The sequence below is a fragment of the Anolis sagrei genome, chromosome Y (genome assembly GCF_037176765.1).
Source record: "Anolis sagrei isolate rAnoSag1 chromosome Y, rAnoSag1.mat, whole genome shotgun sequence".
NCBI lineage: Eukaryota > Metazoa > Chordata > Lepidosauria > Squamata > Dactyloidae > Anolis > Anolis sagrei.
The window spans coordinates 14,274,968-14,290,077 of NC_090035.1; the positions used below are offsets into that span (position 1 = coordinate 14,274,968).

At 48.8% G+C, this 15,110-nt stretch overlaps 2 protein-coding genes across 2 annotated transcripts; both read left to right on the forward strand.

Annotated features, from left to right (window-relative positions):
- LOC137095501 (N-alpha-acetyltransferase 60) lies at positions 1–10,715 on the forward strand. The gene is made up of 7 exons (XM_067462246.1): positions 1–271; positions 7,088–7,203; positions 7,545–7,674; positions 7,833–7,929; positions 8,135–8,369; positions 8,570–8,733; positions 9,078–10,715. Exons 2-6 carry the CDS (start codon positions 7,094–7,096, stop codon positions 8,724–8,726), a joined length of 729 nt encoding a protein of 242 aa, XP_067318347.1. The 5' UTR covers positions 1–271; positions 7,088–7,093; the 3' UTR covers positions 8,727–8,733; positions 9,078–10,715.
- Positions 10,716–11,340: 625 nt separating this feature from the next.
- On the forward strand, positions 11,341–14,827 carry LOC137095502 (forkhead box protein J1.2-like). Its single transcript, XM_067462248.1, is given in 4 exon segments — positions 11,341–11,610; positions 12,118–12,170; positions 12,173–12,675; positions 13,776–14,827. Coding segments are annotated over 4 exon segments (1,251 nt in total). The 5' UTR covers positions 11,341–11,458; the 3' UTR covers positions 14,319–14,827.
- Positions 14,828–15,110: the final 283 nt, after the last annotated feature.

Sequence of the window (15,110 nt, forward strand, 5' to 3'; positions counted from 1 at the left end):
TCAACATGGCGGCCAGACGTCTCGCGTCGGTCATGTGACGCTCCGCCAGCCAATGGGGAGACGCCTTGTTGCGAGAGAGGCCTGTCACCGCTGCTGAGGGCAGAAAGAGAGAGAGAGACGAGCTGCTGTTCAGGCCGCCTCAGAAGTCTTCCTCTTCCGCCGGGCCTGCTTCTCTCCTCTGCTTCCTCCCCGGGATGTTCTGAAGGGGCCCCGGCCTTTCGTCGCGCTCCCAGGCCGGCCTCGCGCTGGGGCAGCCGCCGCCTCACCTCAGGTAAAGAAGGCCGACCAAGAAGGCCTCTCTTTCCAGGAAACATACAGGGGCCCAAGTATATATGCGTGTGTCTGTGTATGAACATGTTTTTGTGTGCCTGTAGATGTTTATACACACGTATATATCTGCATAGGCCTATAGATAGATCATTAACAATATGTAATCCTGGTATTATGATTATTACACAGAGGCCTATAGATAGATCATTAACTATGTATAATCCTAGTATTGTTGTTATTACACAGAGGCCCATAGCTAGATAGAATCCTAGAGTTGGAAGAGACCTCATGGGCCATCCAGTCCAACCCCCTGCCGAGAAGCAAGAAAATTGCATTCAAAGCACCCCCAAAATAATAATAATATTATAATAATACTTTATTTATACCCCGCCACCATCTCCTCTCTGACCTACAAGAAGCACTACCTGAACATCAAACAAAAAGTGGGTGCTAGAAACAATATCATACGAAAGCTGACTGGCACAACCTGGGGATCACAACCAGATACAGTGAAGACATCTGCCCTTGCGCTATGCTACTCTGCTGCTGAGTACGCATGCCCAGTGTGAAACACATCTCGCCACACTAAAACAGTGGATGTGGCTCTTAATGAGAACAGACTGCGTTCTGGCACCACGAGATGCAGAGCCAATCTTAAGAAATGGGGCTACAAAGTTGAATCCACGACATCCGAGTGTGGAGAAGAGCAAACCATGCTACTCTGCTGCTGAGTACGCATGCCCAGTGTGGAACACATCTCACCACACTAAAACCGTGGATGTGGCTCTTAATGAGACATGCTGCATTATCACAGGGTGTCTGCGTCCTACACCACTGGAGAAATTACACTGCTTAGCCCAGGGGTCCTCAAACTGAGGCCCGGTACCCGGCTCTTGCTCAGGGTCAACCTTAGTCTGAAATGACTTGAAAGCACACAACAATAACAACAACAACAATCCTATCTCACAAGCCAAAAGCAGCCCCACGCTTTCTATTGAAATACTAATATGTTTATATTTGTTAACATTGTTCTTCATTTCATTATATTGTTTTTAAGTGTATTTTGCACTACAAATAAGACATGTACAGTGTGCATAGGAATTCATGTTTTTTTTCCAAATTATAATCTGGCCCTCCAACACTTTGAGAAACTGTGACCTGGCCCTCTGTTTAAAAAGTTTGAGGACCCCTGGCTTAGCCGGTATTGCACCACCTGACATCCGCCGGGAAGTAGCAGCCAATAGTGAAAGGACCAAGGCAGAGACATCTCCAGCTCATCCCCTGTTTGGGTATCAGCCAGCACGTCAACGACTTAAATCAAGAAATAGTTTTCTTAGATCTACAGAGACACTCGCTGGAACACCTCAGCAAGCAAGAGTTCAAAAGTGGCAGGCTCAAACCCAGCACCTCAATCCGTGGGTGATACCAGATGAGAGACTCCCCCCTGGGCACACAGAAGACTGGGCGACTTGGAAGGCGCTGAACAGACTGCGCTCTCGCACCACGAGATTCAGAGCCAACCTCAAGAAATGGGGCTACAAAGTGGAATCCACGACATGCGAGTGTGGAGAGGAGCAAACCACTGACCACCTGCTGCAATGTAACCTGAGCCCTGCCACATGCACGATGGAGGATGTTCTTGCAGCAACACCAGAGGCACTCCAAGTGGCCAGATACTGGTCAAAGGACATTTAATCAGCTACCAAGTTTGCAAAATTTGTGTTGTTGTTTTTTTATATATATCTGATTGTTTGTTTTGTTCTGTTAGAAATGTAATACAATGTTCTGGTTGCGGATGACACGATAAATAAATAAAAAATCTCCTCAAGGGACTCGGAGCGGCTTACGTGAGGCCAAGCCCAACAACACATCAATAAAACAAAAAGCAATAAACAAAAACAATAAATACAATACAATTCAAGGAGCTATATTGGCTGCCGTTCATTTTCCGGTCCCAATTCAAGGTGCAGGTGCTTACCTACAAAGCCCTAAACGGTTTGGGACCCGCCCACCTGCGTGACCACATCTCTGTATATGAACCCACACAATCACTCCGTTCATCTGGAGAGGCCCTTCTCACGATCCCTCCTGCGTTGCAAGCGCATTTGGTGGGGACGAGGGACAGGGCCTTCTCTGTGGTAGCCCCCCGACTCTGGAACTCTCTCCCCAAGGACATCAGACAAGCTCCAATGTTGGCAGTCTTTAGGAAGAACTTGAAGACCTGGCTGTTTCAGTGTGCCTTTCCAGAATAGGAAACCCCCAGCATCATGTCCCAAACACACTTTGTTAGAGATTTAAGATTGCCTGCACATCACATCTACCCTAAAATCCTTACATTTTACCTGTCATGTCCAGCACTTTTAATTTTTATTCATTACATTTGGCCCGGCCCTAGTTTTAACTGTGTCATGATGTTATTGTTTAATGTTTTATTGTTATTGCTTAATGTTTTGGTTTGCTTGAGTTTTATTGTGTATTTGTTATGCTGTTGTTTTATTGAGGGCCTTGGCCTTCGTAAGCCACACCGAGTCCTTCGGGAGATGTTAGCGGGGTACAAATGAAGTTAATAAATAAATAAATAAATCACATATAAACAATAACCAATAAACAGTAACACACAAGGAATTGAAAACCTATGGCCGGGTCAAATGTAATAGTTTAAAAATAAAAAAAAATAAACTCTAGGCATGAACAAGGTAGGATATATCTGGTATAGGTTTTTAAAAGAGAGATGAGGGAGTGCAGTCAATCCTAAACCAGTAGTAAAGTGCATTCTGAGGACATATTGCTGGGAATGATGGCCATCCAGCCTCTGCTTAAAAGCTTCCAAAGAAGGAGCCTCCATCACACTCTGGGGCAGAGAGTTCCACTGCTGAACGGCTCTCACAGTCAGGAAGTTCTTCCTAATGTTCAAATAGAATCGGGATTAACCATTTGTAATCCTGATATTATTACACTTGTGAGTACATACATGTACCTATAGACACAAGAAGAATTGTGAATCCAAAGCATAAATGTAATCATAAATGCACACGTGAGTGCAAACACATACATGCAGAAAAATAGCAATAGGGGCATGTGGGCACAAACACACCAGTGTACACAATAATATTAATAATAAATGCACATGTGAGTCCAAACACACACACACACACACACACACACACATATATATTATACATACACACACAGAATAATAACAATAACAATACAGACATAGAATCAGAGTTGGAAGAGACCCCATGGGCCATCCAGTCCAATCCCCTGCCAAGAAGCAGGAAAATCGCATTCAAAGCACCCCCAACAGATGGCTGTCTAGCCTCTGTTTAAAAGCTTCCAAAGAAGGAGCCTTCACCACACTCAGGGGCAGAGAGTACCACTGCTGAACAGCTCTCACAGTCAGGAAGTTCTTCCTAATTTTCAAATGGAATCTCCTTCCTTGTAGTTTGAAGCCATTGTTCCGTGTCCTGGTCTCCAGGGCAGCAGAAAACAAGTTCGCTCCCTCCTCCCTATGACTTCCTCTCACATCTTGATCCATGGCTATCATGTCTCCACTCAGCCTTCTCTTCTTCATGCTAAACATGTCCAGCTTTTTAAGCTGCTCCTCATAGGGTTTGTTCTCCAAACCTTTGATCATTTTAATCGCCCTCCTCTGGACACATTCCAGCTTGTCAATATCTCCCTTCAATTGTGTTGCCCAGAATTGGACACAATATGTATGACTACAAACACATATATACGGTAAAGGTTTCCCCTTGACCTTAAGTCTTGTGGTGTCCAGCTCTGGGTGGTGGTGCTCATCTCCAATTCTAAGCCGAAAAGTCAGCATTGTCCATAAGACACCTCCAAGGTCATGTGGCTGGCATGACTGCATGGAACGCCATTACCTTCCCACAGAAGGTGGGATCTACTCACATGTTTTTGAACTGCTTGGTTGGCAGAAACTGGAGCTAACAGTGGGAGCTCACCCTTCTTCCTGTATTTGAACTACCAACCTTTCAGTCAGCAAATTCAGCAGCTCAGCAGTTTAACCCACCGTGCCATCTAGGGACCCAAACGCATATATTTGTAATAATAAATACACATGTGAGTACACATAAATATATACACAAGAAGAAAGTGTTTTAAAGTGTTATTTCCTGTTTCATTGGACAGTCCTTAATTTGAAAGTAGTTGTTCATCTCTAGAAACTTCGTTTTTGTGGCTGCCTCAAACTAGGTTGAATTGGTTGAGGCTCTGTGAGATATTTATTGAAAAGCTAGAGTAAAGTGTGCTGCAAGATGTCCCCCACCACAAAAACAAGGTTTATGCAGTTCAATAAACTTTTTCCATGTTTTTTATGATAGAACAAATTAGCACATAACATTTATAACCCAGGAACAAAAATCGTGTTACATGGTGTAATCCATATATTTGTACTCACAAAATGTATATGAACAAGCTGAAAGATTGCGACAGTAAAGGGGTATCCTGAAATGACCAGAATACGTTGAAGGGAGATTTGCAGCAACATGAAATGCACAGGGCATTGGCCTATTGATCCATTGTGGCTTAGTCCCATTCTTTTCCCTTCCGGAGGCCAAGATTCAGGTTTAGCCATCCAGGGCCGTGTTGTTAGAGGCAGAACTCAGGCCCCTCTTCTCTGTTTCTTGCAATGCTGCTACTATGTACCATTTAAAAGTGTAGAATCAGTAGGAGTCTAGGTCCTACATGGAGGGAGGACATAGTCCCTCTCTACTGTGCTTTGGTCAGGCCTCACTTGGAATAATAAACCTGGTCAAAGCAATTCAAGGAGGAGAAGGACAAGGTGGAAGGTCAATCAAAAATGGTCAAAGAAAACCAAGACCTATGAGGAGACGCTGAGGAAGCTGAGTAGGTTTTGCTTGGAGAAAAGAAGGCTGAAAGAAAGGGACATGAGAGCTGTGTGTAAATATTGGAAAGGATGTTATATTGAGGAGGGAGACTAGGACACAATGGAGACTAGAACGTAATGGAACAGTGGATACAAATTGCAGGAAAAAAGATTCCACCTAAAGGAACTTTAGGTAGAATCTAAAGCTGTTTCACAGCAGAGTATACTACCTTTGAGTACAATGAAGGCGCCTTCTCTGGAGGTTTTGGCCATCTGTCCGGGGGGCTTAGACGCTGTCTGACTGCATGGCTGGGTGGCTCTTGGGGTCTCTTCCAACTCTACAGTTCTGTTCTTTCACCATTAATGCTGCTTTGGCAGTTGGGAACACAAGAAGCGGTTTTGCAGTGAGATTAAAGCAGGCAGTGGCAGATGAAGGATTATGGCATCTCCTGAAGACTCTTGAGCAGTGGTTCTCAACCTGTGGGTCCCCAGGTGTTTTGGCCTACAACTCCCAGAAATCCCAGCCAGTTTACCAGCTGATAGGATTTCTGGGAGCTGAAGGCCAAAACATCTGGGGACCCACAGGTTGAGAACCGCTGCTCTTGAAAATTGGCATCTTTGTTGGGACAGGAGTCCTTCATGGAGAATCAGAGCTCTTTTGAAAGCCATAGCAGTTGCAGTTGACTTCTGCTCCAAAGCCAAAAGAGATCTGGTCAGAGCATAGCCAAGTAGTGGTCAGGATATCAGGAGGCGGTGCCCATTCCTTAGTGTGACCACCTTCTTCTTGAACACATTAATCTAATATTAGAATCCAACTGGCCACATCGGATACCAGAGGAATTGGGTTCAGCCTATTGCTTCAGACCTCTACAAAACACAGGGAGCCTGAGCAACAAGGTGGCGAGCAAAGTGATCACAAAGAGGCAAATGAGGAATAGAACTACTAATTAATTTAACCAAATGCTGAGCCTAAAGACTGGAAGAAGGTGTCATTAATGGGTTAAGCAAGAAGGTGGCATGGATAAAGTAGAAAATGGAGGAGGCCTTTGTGCTCCTTAACAGCAGTGCTTCCCGTACTCTTAGGCTTCTGCGGCCACTGTTTGTGTTACTCTTCTTGCCCAAAGACATTAAGTTTTGATAGGGAGATACTGGTTTGTCAATATATTTGCTGTATCTGATGGTATTCTATCCCAGAGTTAATTGTCCTCATTCCTTAAATAATTAAAAGGTTGGCTTCTTTTTTCCAGCTTGAACTTTGGACCTTGAACAGTTAGACATCTGCATGTCTGTCGAGCCTTTTAGTATCGAGTGTCATACATTCTTAAGTGTTTGAGGTGTTTGTGTTGAGAGCAAAAAAGTTTTCACAGCTGCGAGTTTGGAAAGACCCTCAACTCCTCGGGGAGGGAACTTATCAATGAAAGTACGATCAAAATGTGTAAGGAGCAGCGCTGGTTTATATACAAGGAAGCATGGCTAGGATGTGAGGGTTGCTCTGCTTGGGGATTTTAGATTAAAATAAATCCACAGCAGATGGTCCGGCAATTAATTGAAGTTCCTAGAAACGAGTCAAGATGAGGAGCACTGTTAGCTCTCTTCCTGTGCCCTGGGGAAACTGGTCCCAGAGAGACTCTGTGCCCTTTGCTTTTCTCAGATCTGTCCATCTTGAGTTAAACTTTTCTAGAGCAAGGAAGACTGAAACACAGATGGGAAAACATTCTGCTGCTCTCTGTCTCAACACTGTGAACTTGTCTGTTGCTTGCCATGCTTAAAATGGTAGCAAAATGATCCTGTTATTTAGCTCCATCAGTAGTACATGGGTCAGAAGTGTTCCCTCATTTAGTGGGAGCTCTGGAGCAGGGATGGGAAGGGTTTTGTGTTTTCTTTCCCCAAAGTATGCAGTTAGGTTTGGCCTCCTGCTTTTCCTCATCTAGCTGGATGGCTCTTATTTTCTGGTCTCCTCTGCAGGTGTGAATGACCGAAGAGGTGCCTCCGACGGCACTCAGTGAGATCTACCTTCGCCTCCTGTGCCATGATGACATAGATACTGTCAAACAGCTCTGTGGCGACTGGTTCCCAATAGAGTAAGTGACTCTTAGGGCTCCCGCAGCTTTGCAGTGGCCCCTTTTGCATCCATAGAATTAATTTGAAAGAGACCCTAAGGGCTGGCCAGTCCAACCCTCTTTTGCCATTTTGCCAAAGACACCATCCAAGCCCTCCCAACAGACAGCCACCCAGCCTCTGCTTAAAAATCTCCAGAGAAAGAGAGTCCACCACATCCATATAGCATCTTATGAGTTCCCTTTGTGAGTGATATATTTTGAAAAATTGAGAGATTTCTATAGAAAAAAGAACGTAACTGAAAACATTGGCCTCTGTCATTGGCATAAGTCTGGCTGATATATTCCTGTGTTTTTCTTCCCAGGTACCCTGACTCATGGTACCGAGACATCACCTCCAACAAGAAGTTCTTTTCCCTGGCAGCCACCTATCGGGGCACGATTGTGGGGATGATAGTTGCTGAGATCAAGAGCCGGACAAAAGTACACAAAGAGGTAGGTGGAAAGCCCTCACCCCGTCCTCAGCTTCATCAGGAGCCTGGATTGAGCAGCTTTGCCTTGGTTTTGGGGGTGTTAAGCCTGGTAGGTAGATGCCCCCCACCCCAAGTGCTGTGTATTGACTACATCCTTTTCTGCTGGTTTCCCCCCTTTAGGATGGTGACATTTTAGCCTCTGGTTTTCCAGTGGATACTCAGGTTGCTTATATTTTAAGTCTAGGAGTGGTAAAGGAATTCCGGAAACATGGCATAGGTAAGAGTCTGTTCAGTACTTTTATCTCACCTTCAGACAGACAATGTAAACAAGAGGCTGTGGCAACGGCATTCTTTGCAAATGCAACACTTGCTGTGATGTTAATACTTGGTTCTAAGGGTGGTTCAATCTTTGCTGGCTGGGAAGAACACGTTAGCGAAACATAACTATCCACCTGCCATTCCTTCTTCCCTCCCTGCGCCAGGTTCCCTCTTACTTGAGAGCTTGAAAGAGCACATATCGACCACTTCCCAGGACCACTGCAAAGCCATCTACCTGCATGTCCTCACCACTAACAACACTGCGATAAACTTCTATGAAAACAGAGACTTTAAGCAGCACCACTACCTTCCCTATTACTATTCCATAAGAGGTGTTCTCAAAGATGGCTTCACCTATGTCCTGTACATCAATGGCGGGCACCCTCCCTGGACAATCTTATATCCTTTGCTGGCAGTCTGGGAGGGTTTTGCAAGTGCCAAAGTGGGGGGTATCCATTGGTCAGAACTGTCCCCAGATTAGTGCCCTGTGCAGCAGGCCCATTGTTGTGTATATAAAGGAAGGGCTGTAATGGGAACTCCACTACTAGCCATAGGAGGCCTTTCTGTGTTCATCCTGTGGCTCCTTAACAGCAGTGCACCGATTACCTCCAGCACATCGGTTCGACCCTGGCCAGTCTGAGTCCCTGCAGCATTCCCCAGAGGATCTACCGTCATGCCCAGGGCCTCCTCTGCAGCCTTCTGCCCTGGTCGGGCATTACGGCAAAGAGCGGCATCGAATACAGCCGGACCATGTGACACCAAGGTAAGGTTGCAGTGGATTCCTGAATTCATAAATAATAGTAATCCATTGCCCCTGCCAACACTCTGATTTTGTGGTCACTAAAATGACCCCAAATGGGATTCATTGTTCAATGTGGAAACAATCTCATGGGGCAGAAATCGGTGCAGGTTCATGAGGGGTGGAACAGGTGCAGCAATGTCTTCCTCCCTCTAAGGCATTTGGTTAAGAGGAGGAACCATTTCTATCTTTTGGGGTTGTTTGCTTGGTCTGTGGGACAGAATGTGGGGTTTGAAATGGGAGGCACTGATTGGTGGGGAGAGGAGCGGCTTGTCTGCCTGTGGTACCAAAGAGTGGTTCCTTTGCAGGTGGATTATTCCCAGCATTGCTGCAGCTGCTGCATCACTCTGGGGCTCTGCACACTGTAAACATGCCCTGCGACTCCAGATGCCCCCCACCGACCGACCAGGATGCTGCCTCCCGCTGCGCCACCCCAACTCCCCCATTGCGATGGTGTTCCTCAAGGGCCGCCATCCCACGCGGTCAGTCCCTGAGCCGGCCATTCTGCAGGCCTGAGCTTGGGCTGAGGACATGTGTGGTGGAAGGAGAAGGACTGAGTCTGTGGACAAGAAGGAGAGTGGCAGAGTGGCCACAAGAAATGCATCTTCTTTCTGACTTTCTGTCTCTCCTTCTGTCTTTCTGTCATCTTCCCTTTCTTTCTTTCTTGGCATAGAAGTTGTCGCAGGGCCTCCAACAGCTCCCCGTGTTTCTTTTTGCTGCTGAGAGGCCGGGAGGCTCTCCCCTTCCACCTCTCCACCTACTTCTGCAAATCAAGCCCCTGATGCCCAGGGAATGAAATTGCTGTTTCATAGTGAAATACGTTATGTGTGTGTATATGCATCGGTATACACAGTGTACAGGGTATCCTGCCTTTGCTCTGGGCTGGAAGGGGAAGTGCCGGGTAGGCACCCATGTCTCTGAATGGCCTTGGGCTCCCCGTCATCCTGTGGAACACCCCCCTCCACCCAAACTGGGAAGTCACACAGGGCAACCCTGGGCTGGCTGTGGCTCCACTGGCCTTTAGGAGGCCCCTTCCTCCAGCCCTCCAGGTTTGCAGTAATGCTCTGGATGTGGTTTGCCTTTTGCTAAACAGACCACGCACAGATTGAAGAATGGCTGAGCCTGAATCCCATGTGCAAGCAGGACAAGCATAGCATTTAAAGGTCTTATCATGGCAGGAGGAGGCCAGGTAACAGGGGAACCCCTCCTTCTCACCGTCAGGCTGGCCTTGTTTTCCTCCCTGTATTGGTGGTCCTCCTCCAAGTCCTGCACCTTTCTCTTTTGAAAGCAGCTCTGTTTTTCCCTAGTAGATCTAGAGACTTCTCTTTCTGGTGGGAATGAGGGATCCTGCCATTGTATGGCTTAGGAAAAAGGGCTCTTATGGTCCTTAAAAGGAAGGAAGCCAGCAAAGGGCAGTAGAAGCATAAACTAGAACTGACTCAACTGAATAGTGCTGGTCAGAGCAAGGGGTACATCCCAGGTGATCTCGCTCCCTCTCCAAAGAGGGCCTTTAGAGGATGATCATCGTGGCCAGGTTCCTCCGCTGTTGTCCCTTTGAGCTGCCTCATTTAGGACAGAGCAAGGCTGTTGCAAGCCCCCACCCCTCCCCAAATGCCCTGAGACCCCCTTCCCTGCCTGCATTTGAGTCTCCTTTTTGCTTGGGAGTGTCTCGAGTCTGATCAGTGCACCCTGCTCTTTGGGTGGCTTTGATCACTCGATGCCCCTTCTCCTCGCTGCCTCTTGCCCTTTGGACCCCTTCCAACAAGAAGAGAATGGTGGCTTCAGGAGGAAAAAGGGGGCAGACACCCCTTTCGGAGGAAAGGCCCCCTTCTCCCTGGTGCCACCTGCACGCCTGCTGTATCCCCCCCCCCCCCTATTTATTGACGAGCGACCGTCATCCAGTCACTTTACATGTCTTTGATTAAAAGGTTTTGTTTTGTTTGGGATGTTGCTCTGGTCTCATTCTTCCGCCTCGCACGGCGTGTCTGCCTTTGGGAGGTGTGGCCTGGTAGCCAAAGGAGCCTCGTGTTCTCCATCAAAAGAGGGTGCTCCTGGGCATGTGCAGAGCTTTTCTCCAGGGGTTGAGTGACAGATCCCACCAGCCCCGAGAAGTACACAGCAGCAGTGAGGAACACTGGGGGATGTAGTCCAAGGACATCTCGACGAAAGGATTCCCAAACACAAGGAACAAACATTGCAAGGATTCAACCTATGTAGTTTTTTGAGGAAAGAGCAGAAGGAGCTGAGCTGTATCCTGAGAAGGGCAGCTAAGATGGCCAACCGTTTGGACACTTCGAGGCCTTGTGAGGAAAAGAACAGTGGAGGAATGTTGAGTTTGGAGAAGAAAAGATGGAGGAAGGACCGAAGGCAGAGGGAGCTTATCCTCAGGTGAGACCTTGAGCCAAGGCAGTCCGATTGCAAGGAAAGATGTGAGGAAGGACTTTTGGGCTGTGAGATTCACCAGAGAGTGGTGGGCTCCATCTTTGAGGGTCTTTCAGCAGAGTAGCTAGGCAGGTGCTTTTAGCATCTCCTGCTCCCTGGCCAAATCAATAATGTCAACAGCAAGGGGAACAGGCCTCCTAACGCGGCAGGTGGTAGCTGGCGCAGTCTCTTTCTAATGCCCCCCTTGCCTTGCATGCCAGGAGAGGAGCCAGCTGGCAGCTGAGGCAAATGGGTCCCAGGACGGCCAATGAAAGGAAAGGGGGGTGGGGCATGGGGGCCATGCTTTGTTGCCTGTCGCCACCTCCTTCAGAGCCTTCCAGGCGAGGAGGAGGACACACACCTTCCTCAGCAAGAGCTACCCAGGCAGGCAGGGAGAGAGGTAAGCTCTGCAGAGGGGAAGTACTTTGCAGTTGAGGGGAAGAAGAGGGTGTGTTGCAAGAGTTCAGTGCTGGAGTCTTGGCTAGCAGGGCCACCCTGTCCCATAGTGCAGCCTTCCCTCCTTGTCCAGTTAGTCATGGGGTTTATTTGTGTGTTGTGGTCAGACTGGGAGAAGAGGGGCCTTCAGTTAACCATCCCTGCCAGAGGGTGCAAATGGGTCACGCAGAGATGGCACCCAAAGAGTGTCTTTGTGTAGGGTTCCCTGGGGTTCTCTGTCACATGCTGTTGTCTTTCTCTCCCTAAAGGCCCTCTCTGCCTTTTCTGTCAGAGGCCGTGGGCCTCCCCCAGGTGGGCTCAGGTTGCTCCTCTGCCATAGGGAGTGTAAATATGACCCCCAGCGGCTGCCACCTGGATACTCTCTGAAAGAGGATCACAGGGGACCCTGGGGGCCTGTCACCCGAGATGCCTGCAAGGGCTGCTTGATGAAAGCCAGAAGGGTCTTTTTGTTGTCTCTGGCCCTTGGAGCAGGGGGGCCGCTCACGGAGCCCCTTCCTCTTTGCTGCAGCTGGAGAGGAAGCCAAAAAGGGCAAGATGTCTCTGCCCATCTCCCCTATGCTCTGGAGGAAAGAGCCTCAACGGAGGAGACAGAGGAGGCGGAGGCCACAACGAGACCTGCACCCAAAGCCTTGGAGGGACACAGCAGTAGATGACAGCCTGACCAGCCTGCAATGGCTCCAGGAGTTCTCCATCCTGACGGCTGACCCAGAGAAACCCACCATGTCTGAGGGAAAGGGGCCCCCAAGACGGCAGCAGCAGCAGGAGGCCCCTGAGGCTCCGTCCAGCCTTCCGGAAGGGTCCCCAACCTCCCCTGGGACAGGCCCCCCTGCCTTCTGTGGCCCTCATCCCCCTCCACAGGCCCCCCTGGACTTCCGGACAGACGGACGAGCCAAGCCCCCCTACTCTTATGCCACCCTCATCTGCATGGCCATGCGGGCCAGCAAGGGCTCCAGGCTCACCCTGGCCGCCATCTACGCCTGGATCTCTGAGAACTTTGCCTTCTATCGCCTGGCAGAGCCCAGCTGGCAGGTGAGGGAAGCAATGGGGTTCTCCCAGGGGGTTCTGGTATCCCTGGGCTGCCAGGAGGGTCCCTGGGGGACAATTTGGGGTTGGGAGGGGACCCCGTGCCCCGAAGGAGAAAACTGCCCTCAAACTGTGAACCTGTCCCCTCTTCTATGTTCTCCTTTCCTGCCTTCCCTTCCTTTTCTTTTCCCCCTTCTTCCTCTTCCCCTCTCCCTCCCTCCTTCCTTCCCTTTCTCCTTCCCATTTTACTTCCTCCTCCCTCTTTATTTTCTAAGCTCCCTCCTTTTCCTTCTCTTCCTTCCACTGCTTTCTTCGCATTCTATTTCCCCTCCTTCCTTTCTGTCCTTCCCTTTCTTCTTCCCATTTTACTTTTTCTCCTTCATTTCCTAAGTTTCCTTCCTTCTCTTCCTTGTCTTGCATCCTTCCTCTGCCTTCTTTCCATTTTTATTTTCCTACATCTCTCCTTTCCTGTCCTTCCCTTCTTCCCATTTTACTTTTTCTCCCTTTATTTCCAGTTTCCTTCCTTCTCTTCCTCCCACTTCCTTCTTCCCATTCTATTTCCACTCCTTCCTTCCCTCCCTCTTTCCTTTCTGTCCTGCCCTTTCTTCCCATTTTACTTTTTCACTCTCTTCATTTCCTAAGTTTCCTTCCTTCTCTTCCTCAAATCCTTGTCTTGCATCCTTCTGCTGTCTTTCCATTTTTATTTTCCCTACATCCTTCTTCTTTGTCTTTCCCTTCTTCCCATTTTACTTTTTCTCCCTTTGTTTCATTCCTTCTCTTCCTCCATTCCTTCCCTTACATCCTGTCTGCCTTCTTTCCATTTTTACTTTCCCTACAGCCCTCCTTCCCTCCCTTCCTCCTTCTGTCCTTCCCTTTCTTCCCATTTTACATTTGCTCCCTCCTTCCTATTGATTTCCTAAGTTTCCGTCCTTCTTTTCCTCCATCTCTTCCCTTCCTTCTTTCCTTCCCCTGCCTTCTTTTATTCTGCTTCCCTTGCCTCCTGCATTTTCTATAGTTCTTTCCCTCTTTTCCTCCCTTCTTTCCTACCTTCTGTCCCCTTTGAAGGTAGCCATCCTTCTTCCCTTTCCATTCTTTCTTCTTCACAGAACTCCATCCGCCACAACCTCTCCCTCAACAAGTGCTTCCAGAAGGTTCCGCGGAGGAAGGACGAGCCGGGCAAAGGGGGCTTCTGGCAGATCCACCCGCAGTTTGCCCACCTTTTTGCCGATGACGGGGTTTTCCATCGCAGGCACCGCATGCCGGCCCTGCCTTCGTCCGGCGACCCCTCGAACCTAGCGCCCAAGCCTCCCTTGGTGGCCCCTTGCCCTCAAGCCAGGCCCCCTTCCCCTCCGGAGGCCCCCGCTCTCGCCAGGGACCTTGGCTGGGGGGCTGTGTTGGAGCCCACCAAAGAGGCAGGCAGCTTGGAGGACCTGGAGCTGGCCGCTGCCCTGGACTCACTGGCCGAAGAAGAGGACAACCACGGCCAAGAAGAAGAAAGGGGCCTGGCCCAAGCCTTGACTCTGTGTCCCGAAGTTTGGGGGGCAGAGGAGGAGGAGAGGGCCACAGAGCAAGGGTCCCGGTGGGCTTTCGAGGTGGGCGCCTGCTTCTCCGAGGGGTTCCTTTCTGGGATCCAGCCCTGGGAAGGGTGAGCACTGTCTCTCCCCAGAGAAGGGGACAGGGGCCCAGAGCTAAAGCATTTCTGCCTGAGAAGACAGCCCTTGAATCATGCCAGGGCATGGAAACAGACCCAGCCTCTTTCACTCAATGCAGAAGACACTCACGTCCTATCTACACTGCCATATAAAATCCAGATTATCTTCTTTGAACTGGATCATATGGCAATGTAGAGTCATTTAATCAAAGCAAACAATGTGAATGGTCTCTGCTTTGATAATCTGGATTATATGGAAGTATAGAAGGGGCGTCAGTAGCCAGCGCTTGCAGCTTTAATGAAACCTGGAGGAGGCATGGGCTTCTAAATGGGTCAAGGATCCAGAAGCCTGGGGCAGCTCAAGGCACAAGCTGAAAGAGGCAGCAATCACCCCGAGGGAGCTACCTTGACTTCTCCTTCTCTCCCTTCCATCTCCAATTCGCTTTCCAAATCTGGATTTCAGCAGAAAACTCTGAATAAACATAGGCAAGGTTCAGTCTGAGTGTACTGTTTGAGTTTCTTTGGCATTTCATGAGCTCCCTTGAATGGATACTGCAAATTGAATTGGATGCAAGATTGTACAAGATTGTACTGGCAGGTGAGCAAGGAGACGCTCTCCCCACAATGCCAGGCAAGTTTGGGCCTGTAAAGCCTTGGGCAAGGCCAAAAAGGACCAACGGCTGGAGCGGTCGCATTGTCCTCCACAACCGTTTTGTCCCTTTGAGGAAGCCAGGTGCCTCAAAGGAGGGAGACTGGCTTGCCCATTCCCAGTGTAAATGGAAACAAGAGA